The sequence below is a fragment of the Globicephala melas genome, chromosome 20 (assembly GCF_963455315.2).
Source record: "Globicephala melas chromosome 20, mGloMel1.2, whole genome shotgun sequence".
Taxonomy (NCBI): Eukaryota; Metazoa; Chordata; class Mammalia; order Artiodactyla; family Delphinidae; genus Globicephala; species Globicephala melas.
Window position 1 is genome coordinate 50,970,321 of NC_083333.1, and position 12,031 is coordinate 50,982,351.

General features: G+C 38.1%; 1 protein-coding gene across 1 annotated transcript in view; it reads left to right on the plus strand.

Annotated features, from left to right (window-relative positions):
• Nucleotides 1–12,031, plus strand: part of HSF5 (heat shock transcription factor 5) — a 49,351-nt gene that overhangs the window by 17,746 nt on the left and 19,574 nt on the right. The window contains exons 4-5 of the mRNA XM_030881712.2: nt 651–1,172; nt 4,039–4,216. Coding sequence (XP_030737572.2) covers nt 651–1,172; nt 4,039–4,216 — 700 coding nt within the window. The remainder of the gene's footprint in view (nt 1–650; nt 1,173–4,038; nt 4,217–12,031) is intronic.

Sequence of the window (12,031 nt, forward strand, 5' to 3'; positions counted from 1 at the left end):
AGATATTCAGCAAACATTTATTGAATGCCTGCTCTGTGCAAAGTACTGTGTATAAGAGAATACATCTTGAAGGTATCAGTCTAAAAGTGACAGCTATTTTAATCTATTGTTTTATTATTTAAATAATCTCAGGACCAAAGGACATTTGATATTCCGTACATTTTTTCCCAGATCATTTGGAACAGAATAACAGTACCTCCCCCCTGAATCTATAGAAGCAATGGTGGACTTGTGAGCATCCTGTGTTTGACATTTCCTTACTACATTCCTAAACCAGTATATTACAGATACAAGTGACGTTTTTGTCTGTCAGCCTTTATGGAAGAGTTTGGTTTATAGACATTTTATCAACAAATAGATTTTTGGGTACTATGACTTTTTTGATTTTGTGTACTTTAACCCTGAGAATTATTGGTCCATTCCAGTATTAAACTTAATATAGTGGTTGACACATAATAGTTCCTGTGTAAATGTTAACAATAGAGTCGAAGCTACTACTGCTGAAAAGTTGATTGGCATTCAAGTTTTCTTAGTGAGCTTTAAGTTTAATTTGTTTATATTTAGCGTTCATCAGCCTAAATGTTGTTGCTTTCCTCCTTAATCTCATATTTGGTTTTCTATCCAAACAGTCCTATTTTCTCTTTTCGCAGAATCCTCCAGTGCAATCCTCCTATCCAGTTGAATTTCTGCCTTCTGATTGGCCTTGCAGTGCTACTGATGAAAATAAAAAGTCAGAATTAAACCTAGAGGCTGCTTTTCAGATAGTAGATGAGTTGCATTCCTCCCCTAAATTGGAGATGGTAAAGGTGGAGCCTGTTGAGAATCAGTGCTCAACATCTCAGTCTAACAGAGGCCAACATATCCTAGCTAATTCAAACAACAGCAATCCATCTTCCACAAGTCAGGCTAGCCAGCTGGAGCCACTTACTGCTGTAGGCTCAGATATTACGTCTTTTGTGGCTGGAACAGAACAAGCAATTACCTGCTCTCTACCACAGTCACCTGAGTACAACTATACCATCCACACGGCTCAGCCTGTTGAAAACACTACAATGCAGGAGTCTGCAGCCAGTCAGCAAGCTCATGTCAAACCGAAGGAGCAGCTAAGTCATAATCCATCTCCGTCTTCAGTAGTATTTGTGCAGGAAGGGCTACCGTTCAGCACACACGAGGTAAGAGGCAAAGAAAAAATCCTAATAGAGCTCAAAGGTACCTAGTGCTTCTTGCTGAAGACTGTTCTAGTGGAGACTTTGTCCAGGTTTTATTTGGGTTTAATACCAGTTCATTATGCTCTTCAGAAGGATCGTGTCCCAGTGGTTCTGCACAAAAGATTCAGAAGTAACCTTAACCTTCAGGCATCCTCTCACTACGTTGTGGTCTGAAGTCAGCCTCTAGAGAGGCAGTCTGAATGAGCATTGTGGTATGACTGATTTGCATGTTAAAAGCATCCCTTGAGTTTTGCTTCCTAACTTAGTTTGGATGGACTAGGTGTGCCTGGCTGATTAAATTCCACTCCTCAGAAGGGATGGTTTATCTCATAGATAATATCAGGACTTTCCTGGCCATTTGTAGCATGGAGGTAAGGAGATGGTTGGAGGTGTTTTCATACTTTCTTACAGCATCATTGAATTCCAAATTTTTTTTAAAGATTTATTTATTTGCTTAATTTATTTTTGGCTGTGTCGGGTCTTAGTTGCAGCAGGCGGGATCTTCGTTGAGGCATGTGGGATCTTTCGTTGAGGCATGGGGGATCTTTCTTTGTGGCGTGCAGGTTTTCTCTCTCTGGTTGTGGTGTGCAGGCTCCAAGGCGTGTGGGCTTTGTAGTTTGTGGCACGCCGGCTCTCTCGTTGAGGCGCGCGGGCTCAGTAGTTGTGGCGTGAGGGTTTAGTTGCCCCATGGCATGTGGGATCTTAGTTCCCTGACCAGGGATTGAACTCGCATCCCCTGCATTGTAAGGTGGATTCTTTACCACTGGACCACCAGGGAAGTCCCTATAGAATTCTAATTTGACTTGACAGCATACTGTGTTTAAATTTCCCTACTAATATTCTCATTCCTAAAGCAGAATTCTGACTCTAGTTTGAGAGATATATTCTGAAGGTAGAGACTAATTCCTTTATTGCTGCTAGCTTATGACCAAGAAATGAATAAACTTTGATTCCAAAAAATAAAAGTACATCCAAATTAAAATCACTTTTGTGATTATTTTTTTTCCTACTTAATTTTTTTTCTTGATCTTAGCCTGATACATATGTATTTCATTTTGGATTTTTTTTCTTTAATGGAACTGAAAATGTCTTCATTGTTAGAGATTCCCAAGATAACTTTTTGGCAGTTTGTGTGTGTGTATGGGGGGCGGGTTGTGGCCGCACTGCACGGTTTGTGGGATTTTAGTTTCCTGACCAGGGGTTGAACCCAGGCCCTCGGCAGTGAGAGCGCAGAGTCCTAACCAATGGACCACCAGGGAATTTCTGGCAGTTTTTAAAATGCATTCTTTTCTAGCTCTAACTTTAGATCCAAATGTCTTATGGGGTTTTTGGGTTTATTTATTTATTTAATTTATTTTTGGCTGTGTTGGGTCTTCGTTGCTGCACATGGGCTTTCTCTAGTTGCGGCAAGTGAGGGATACTCTTCGTTGTGGTGTGTGGGCTTCTCATTGCAGTGGCTTCTCTTGTTGTGGAGCACCGGCTCTAGGTGCGCGGGCTTCAGTAGTTGTGGCTCGCGGGCTCTAGAGCGCAGGCCCAGTAGTTGTGGTACACGGGCTTAGTTGCTCCGCGGCATGTGGAATCTTCCTGGACCAGGGCTCGAACCCGGTCCTCTGCATTGGCAGGCGGATTCTTAACCACTGCACCACCAGGGAAGCCCTATCTTATGGTTTTTATCAACTCATTGTCCTTCTTGAGCCCAACTTTTGAGACCCGGTATACTGTGTATTAATATTATAAATTCAATAGACCAAAGATAGTCCCATTATGTTTCAAATATGCCTGTGAAAAGAACATGAAATTTGCCTTTATTCCTTCGTAGTCACATCCAAAAGATTAGATTTTGTACCTTAAAATTGCATTCACACAGTTATTTCTTTTTTAATTTGGATATCACAGCTTTTGAAAGCTATATTTTGAACTCCTAGCTCTACTTCATTATATTGTTTTATTTTAAAATAAATTCATAAACAAATAGAGTATTTGAGAAGTTGGTCAGCTTGACAAAGGGATTTGATATTCCAAAGAAAACATAGGAACTCCAAGAGAGAAATTCATATGTCATAAGCAGAGCAGATCTAGATTTCATAGGGAGTGAAGCTTATACAAATTTGAGGTCCTCATTAAGCCAAAGAATACAAAATTAATAGAATAAAGTGTTTATAACCCCTCTGACATCATCCAACAGGATAATGCCTATGGCCATTCCAGTATCACCAAGAGGGGCAGGCAATCTGATGGAAGGGATGTTAGAGTGGGAAAAGATAGTGGTATTAACCAATTGTGAATTTGTGTGATGTGAATTTTACCAAAAAAGAAAAAAGAAACTTCATGGTGAATCTTCCTCTGATAGTAAGTAAATATTGTAGCTCCATAGACATTTCAGTAGTTTGTGTATGGGGAAATATACATCTTACTACCGAATATTCAGATTAGCTTAACAAAATCGGGTGGTATCATTCTTTTTTTTTTTTTTTTTTTTTTTTTGGCGGTAAGAAAATGGCGGGTCTCTCACTGCTGTGGCCTCTCCTGCCGCGGAGCACAGGCTCTGGACGCACAGGCTCAGCGGCCGTGGCTCATGGGCCCAGCCGCTCCGCGGCATGTGGGATCCTCCCGGACCGGGGCACGAACCCACGTCCCCTGCATCGGCAGGCAGACTCTCAACCACTGCGTCACCAGGGAAGCCTGGGTGGTATCATTCTTAAGGATGAAAAGCCTTACAGTCTTATTTGTTGGATCATGTTTCTATAGTAGAACTCCTGTGATAAAATATCTTAGCTTTTAGTAGATATTTGGGGAAAATTTGGAATAATGAGTGGGTTTAATATTTTAGGTGGATGCCAGTATAAAATGCCAGATGAAAACACCTGAGAATATCTTGCCTTCAGAACAGATGGGATTCCTTATTTCAGAAATGGGGCCTGCTAGCAAGCCTAGTAAAGACACAGGTTTATCCACTCCAGCCAGATACAGCGAGCGAAGAAGCAACTCACAGCAAGGAAAGTCCCCTGGTAAGGATTATTGTGCTCTAGAATGCTAGCAGTAGAATCATAGTGTAGAATTAATATATGAATGATAGTTTTTCTAGTCTTCATTTATTATTCATAATTGTAATATACTAATCACATTGCTGTTTCATACAACTGCAATTTTAACTCTTTATTTTTTCTTAATCATCCTTTTAAAGTATGTAAACGTTATATTCCAGTATTGCATGTAAGAGTATGAGCTTTTGAAAAGAGAACATGGTAAGTAAAAGCAAAGGAATTTGGATTATTTAACTTGGAGAATGCAAGGATGAAGGGTGATTCAATAACTGCTTCAGATGCCAAAGACTTTGTAATTACGGAAGTACTTGTTCTCTTATTAGCAGAGTATAGTACAAGAGGGAATATGCTTAAACTGTGGCAGGAAAAAGTTAGATGGACATTAAAGACATTATCCTGAGCATATTATAAAGATACTCTAAAGTATGACTCTGTATCAATGGGATTTTTCTTGTGGTTTGTAGGAGCCCGAGTGATTGTTTTAGTACAGTTGCTGCTACTCTTTCTAGGGAAATTGGAAAGAATCATTTTTTTAAGAAAATGGTGACATCCAATAAAACATGTTTCTTGTATGATCCAAAACCAAGTCATCAAAGTCTTCAGTGGACAACTTGAATATTCTCAAATTATATGCATGTCAGAGGCATGCAGTTCAGTGAATTAATGAATCAGGTTAAGCAATCATTTTAACCCATAAAAATTGGAAAAATCTTGGGAACTTCTGTGAGAATTTCTCCAAAAAGTAAACTAATAGTAATATGATCGAGATGTTGTTTAGACTCATTGGGTTCTTTCTGCAAAATGCCTTTTAGACTAAAAGCTATCTTGATCACTCATTTTGTTTGTTAAACTTAGCTTGCACAGTTGCTTTTAGTTGAGTATATGATCCAATCTACGATCAAAGATTAAGATTTCTTACCACTGCAGATGTTCAAAGCAATGGCACAGACTTTGAAGGCAATTTAGAAAAGGACAGTGATGAATATTTACTACACACTCACTTTTATGACATACAGCAAACTTGATGAAACTGGTATTATCGTCTTAAAGATCGGGAAACTTAATCTTGGAGAGGATAAGTAACTTGTTCAAGATCACATTAATTTAGCTAATATTCTACTCACAGTCCTTCTGTTGACTGTGTCCTTTGATGCACAAAAGTTTTAAGTTTTATGTAGTCCCATTGGTCTACTTTTCCTTTTGTTGCCTGTGCTTTCGGTGTTGTATCCAAGAAAGCATTGCCAAGTCCAGTGTCATGAAGTTTTTCCACTATGTTTTCTTCCAGGAGTTTTATAGTTTTAGGTCTTATATTTAGGTCTTTAGTCCATTTTGAGTTAATATTTGTAGACAGTGTAAGGTAAGGGTCCAACTTTATTCTTTTGCATGTGGACATCCAGTTTTCCTAGAACCATTTGTTGAAGAGACCTTTCCCCACTGAGTGGCCTTGGCATCCTTGTTGAAAGTCATCTGACCATATATGTGAGGGTTTATTTCTGGTTTCTTTATTCCAGTCCACTGGTCTATTTTTCTGTCATTATGCCAGTACCATATAATCTCTGTTTAACCAATCAATTCTGCCATTGTAGCACAAAAGCAGTCATAGATAATACATAAATGAATGTTTGTGGCTATACTTCAGTAAAACTATTTACAAAAACAGTTGCTGGGCCCAGTTTGACCCAAAGGTCATAATTTACCAACCCCTGAGTTAGACTAACAGTTTATTTCTGAAAAGCAATAGTGGAAGCCAGAAAGGAGTAGAATCATATTTTTAATATATGAAAAGAAATCCGCAGTCCTGGAAATCTCTACGCAGCCAAAAGATCCTTCAATAATGATGGCAAAAATGAAGACATTTTCAGATAAACACAAAATAGAGAGCATGTGCCACAGCAGATAAACAGTAAAGGAAATTCTACAGAGTGGTCTTCAGGCAGCAGGAAACAAGGAGACATACTGTAGCTTCTAGGGTAATCACCAAAATTGGTATAGAAATAATCCAAAAAAAAAGGCAGGAAAGGAGGAAGCAAGGAATTAAAAATAAGGAAGACAGAGAAAACAAATAGTAAAATGGTTGACCCAAATTTAGCCAATACAACTATTATATGTAAATGGTCTTAAAATCTCAAAGACAGAGATTGCTAGAGTAGATAAAAGGGCAAACTCCTACTATAGGCTGGCTACAGGAGACATGTAGGTTGAAAGTAAGTGGATAGAAAAAGATACAACATGCAAACAGGAAGAACGAGAAGGCTGGTATGGTTATTTTTAAATATCAGAAAAAATAGACTTTAAGACAAAGAGTGTTATAAAGAGGGCCACTTCATAATGATGAACAGTTCATCAGGGAGGTGTATCAACTGTAAATGTGTTTTTGTAGTAATAGAGTTTCAAAATACATGAAGCAAAAATTGACAAAAATTAAAGGGGGAAACACAATTCGTCAATGTACTAGGATATTTTAATACTTCTGTCTAAGCAATTGATAGAACAACTAGACAAAATATCAGTAAAGACATAGAAGATCTGAACAACATAAACACCTTGATCTAATTGGCATTTATAGTACACTGAGCAGCCAACAACTGCAGAATATACATTGTTCTCAAGTGCATATAGTACATTTACCAGGATAGGTCATTCATCGGGCCATAAAACAAGTCTCAATACATTTAAAAGAACTGAAGTCATACACAGTGTACTTTCTGAATATAACAGGATTAAATGAGAAATCAGTAACAGAGTAATTAGGAGAACCTCAGATATCTGGAAATAAAGTGACATACTTCTAAATAATTTGTGAATCAAAGACAAAATCACAAGGAAAATTAGAAAATATTTTGACAATGAAAATACAACATCACAGTTTGCGGGATGCAGCTAAAACAGTGTTAGAATGAAGTGTGTAGCTTTAAATGCTAATATTAGAAAAGAAGTAAGATCTAAAATCAATGACCTGAGGTTTTACCATACGAAACTAGGAAAAGAAGAGGAAAGTAAACCCAAAGAAAATACTAAAAATAAAAATAGACATCAATGATATAGAAAACAGACAATTGAGAAGACTAACAAATATAAAACTGGCTTTTTGAAAAGATCAACAAAATTGGCAAACTCCTAACTACACTGATCAGGAAAAAGAGAACAAAAATGATAACTACCAAGGATGAAAAGAGATTAACACCTCAGAATCTGTGAATAGTAAAAGGATAGTAAGAGAATATTATGAACAGTCTTATGTTAATGAACACAACCACATAAATGGAATAGCCACAGTTCTTAAAAAATACACCTTGTCAAAATTCACACAAGAAGAACCAATGAATAGCCCTATATAGATTAAAGAAGTTGGTTATCAAACATTTTCCTCAAAGGAAGGAAGAAAACTACAGACTAATAATCCTCATGAATGTAGATGCAAAAATAATTAACAAAATGTAAGTAAATTGAATGCAACAATATGTAAAAAGGCTGATAGACAAAGTAGAGTTTGTCTCAAGAATGCAAGGCTTGATTGAATTTCAAATGCTAATATTATGCACCATATTAACAGAGTAAAGGAGAAAAAACTCTATGATGATTTTAATAGATTCAAGGAGAGCACTTGACAGACTTCAGCACTCATTTGTAATAAAAACTCTCAGCAAAGTAGGAATAGTAGAACATTTCTCAAACTGTTAAAGAATATCTATAAAATATGTATAGTGAGGATCATGATTAATAGTGAAAGACTAAACTGTTTACTCCAGAGACTGGGAACAAGGCAAGGATGCCCACTTTACCACTTGTATTCATTATTGTACTGGTGGACCTAGCCATTGCAATAGGCAAGAAAAAGAAGTAAAAGGCGTAAAGATTGGAAAGCACACAACTGGAAAATGAAATTTTAAAAAAATAAAACATTTATGGTAGGCCCAAAATCATAACATACCTAGGAATAAGTTGAACAAAATATGTCTAAGGCCTCTACGCTGAAAACTACAAATTTTGCTGAAAGAAATTAAAGAAGACAAATAAATGGAAAGATGTGCCATGTTCATGGATAAGAATACCCAATATTGTTAAAGTGACAGTTCTCCCCAAGTTGATCTATAAATTCAATGCAATCCTAATCAAAATTCTAGTAGACTTTTTTTTCTTTAATGACAAGCTGATTCTAAGATTTAAAAGAAAATGCAAAGGACAGAGATTAACCAAAGCAATTTTTAAAAATAAAAAATTGGAGGAGACTTTACCAGATTTCAAGACTTACCATAAAGCTAAAATAATCAAAATCGTTTGGTATTGGTGAAAAGAGGGACCTATAGATGAATGAAACAAAATAGAGAGTCCAGAAATAGATCTGCACATATGTGGTCAATTGATTTTCAACAAAGGTGCTAAGGCAGTGCAATGGAGAAAGGAAAGTGTTTTCAACAAAAATTAACATTGACCCATACCTCAGCCTGAAGGAGCAAGATGGCAGAGAAGGACGTGCGCTCACTCCTTCTTGCAAGAGCAGCAGAATCACAACTAACTGCTGAACAGTCATCGACAGGAAGACGTTGGAACTCACCAAAAAAGATACTCCACATCCAAAGACAAAGGAGAAGCCACAGTGAGACGGTAGAAGGGGCGCAATCACAATAAAATCAAATCCCGTAACTTCTGGGTGGGTGACTCACAGACTGGAGAACACTTATACCACAGAAGTCCACCCACTGGAGTGAAGGTTCTGAGCCCCACGTCAGGCTTCCCAACCTGGGGGTCTGGCAATGGGAGGAGGAATTCCTAGAGAATCAAACTTTGAAGGCTAGTGGGATTTGATTGCAGGACTTCGACAGGACTGGGGGAAACAGAGACTCCATTCTTGGAGGGCACACACAAAGTAGTAAGTGCATCAGGACCCAGGGGAAGGAGCAGTGACCCCCATAGGAGACTGAACCAGACCTACCTGCTAGTGTTGGAGGGTCTCCTGCAGACGCGGGGGGTGGCTGTGGCTCAATGTGAAGACAAGGACACTGGCAGCAGAAGTTCTGGGAAGTACTCCTTGGCATGAGCCTTACCAGAGTCTGCCATTAGCCCCATCAGAGAGCCAGGTAGGCTCCAGTGTTGGGTCGCCTCAGGCCAAACAACGAACAGGGAGGGAATCCAGCCCCACCCATCAGCAGACAAGTGGATTAAAGTTTTACTGAGCTCTGCCCACCACCAGTCCCTCCCATCAGGAAACTTGCACAGGCCTCTTAGATAGCCTTATCCACCAGAGGGCAGACAGCAGAAGCAAGAAGAACTACAATCCTGCAGGCTGTGGAACAAAAACCACATTCACAGAAAGATAGACAAGATGAAAAGACAGAGGGCTATGTGCCAGATGAAGGAACAAGATAAAACCCCAGAAAAACAACTAAATGAAGTGGAGATAGGCAACCTTCCAGAAAAACAATTCAGAATAATGATAGTGAAGATGATCCAGGACCTCGGAAGAATGGAAGCAAAGATTGAGAAGATGCAAGAAATGTTTAACAAAGACCTAGAAGAATGAAAGAACAAACAAACGGAGACGAACAATACAATAACTGAAATGAAAAATACACTAGAAGGAATCAATAGCAGAATAACTGAGGCAGAAGAACAGATAAGTGACCTGGGAGACACAATGTTGGAATTCACTGCCACGGAACAGAATAAAGAAAAAAAATGAATGAAAAGAAATGATGATCTTTTGACAAAATTCAACACCCATTTATGATAACAACTCTCTAGAAAGTGGGCACAGAGGGAACCTACCTCAACATAATAAAGGCCATATATGACAAACCCACAGCAAACATCATTCTCAATGGTGAAAATCTGAAAGCATTTCCTCTAAGATCAGGAAGAAAATGAGGATGTCCACTCTTGCCCCTATTATTCAACACAGTTTTGGAAGTCCTAGCCATGGCAATCAGAAGAAAAAAATAAAAGGAATACAAATTGGAAAAGAAGAAGTAAAACTGTCACTGTTTGCAGATGACATGATACTACACATGGAAAATCCTAAAGATGCTACCAGAAAACTACTAGAGCTAATCAATGAATTTGGTAAAGTTGCAGGATACAAAATTAATGCACAGAAATCTCTTGCATTCCTATACACTAACAATGAAAGATCAGGAAAAGAAACTAAGGAAACAATTACCATTCACCATTGCAACAAAAAGAATAAAATGCCTAGGAATAAACGTACCTAAGGAGACAAAAGAACTGTACTCAGAAAACTGTAAGACACTGATGAAAGAAATCAAAGATGACACAAACAGATGGAGAGATATCCCATGTTCTTGGATTGGAAGAATCAATATTGTGAAAATGACTATACTACCCAAAGCAATCTACAGATTCAATGCAATCCCTATCAAACTACCAATGGCATTTTTCACAGAACTGGAACAAAAAATTTCACAATTTGTATGGAGACACAAAAGACCCCAAATAGCCAAAGCAACCTTGAGGGAAAAACACGGAGCTGGAGGAATCAGACTCCCTGACTTCAGACTATACTACAAAGCTACAGTAATCAAGACAATATGGTACTGGCACAAAAACAAAAATATAGATCAATGGAACAGGATAGAAAGCCCAAAGATAAACCCATGCATCTATGGACAACTAATCTATGACAAAGGAGTCAAGGATATACAATGGAGAAAAGACAGTCTCTTCAATAACTGGTGCTGGGAAAACTGGATGGCTACTGTAAAAGAATGAAATTAGAACACTCCCTAACACCATACACAAAAATAAACTCAAAATGGATTAAAGACCTAAAGGTAAGACCGGACACTATAAAACTCTTAGAAGAAAACATAGGAAGAACACTATCTGACATAAATCACAGCAAGATCTTTTTTTGATCCACTTCCTAGAGTAATGGAAATAAAAACAATAATAAACAAATGGGACCTAATGAAACTTAAAATCTTTTGCAAAACAAAGGAAACAAGACGAAAAGACAGCCCTCAGAATGGGAGAAAATATTTACAAACGAATCAGCGGACAAAGGATTAATCTCCAGAATATATAAACAGCTCATGCAGCTCGATATTAAAAAAACAAACAACCCAATCAGAAAATGGGCAGAAGACCGAAATAGACATTTCTCCAAAGAAGACATACAGATGGCCAAGAAGCACATGAAAAGCTGCTCAACATCACTAATTATTAGAGAAATGCAAATCAAAACTACAGTGAGGTATCACCTCACACCAGTTAGAATGGGCATCATCAGAAAATCTACAAACAAATGCTGGTGAGGGTGTGAAGAAAAGGGAACCCTCTTGCACTGTTGGTGGGAATGTAAATTGATACAGCCACTATGGAGAACAGTATGGAGGTTCCTTAAAAAACTAAAAATAGAATTACCATATAACCCAGCAATCCCACTACTGGGCATATACCCAGAGAACACCATAATTCAAAAAGATACATGCACCCCAATGTTCATTGCAGCACTATTTACAATAGCCAGGTCATGGAAGCAACCTAAATGCCCATCGACAGACGAATGGATAAAGAAGATGTGGTAAATACATACAGTGGAATATTACTCAGCCATAAAAAGGAACGAAATTGGGTCATTTGCAGAGACGTGGATGGATCTAGAGACTGTCATACCGAGTGAAGTAAGTCAGAAAGAGAAAAACAAATATTGTATATTAATGCATATATGTGGAACCTAGAAAAATGGTACATATGAACCGGTTTGCAGGGCAGAAATAGAGACACAGATGTAGAGAACAAACGTATGGACACCAAGGAGGG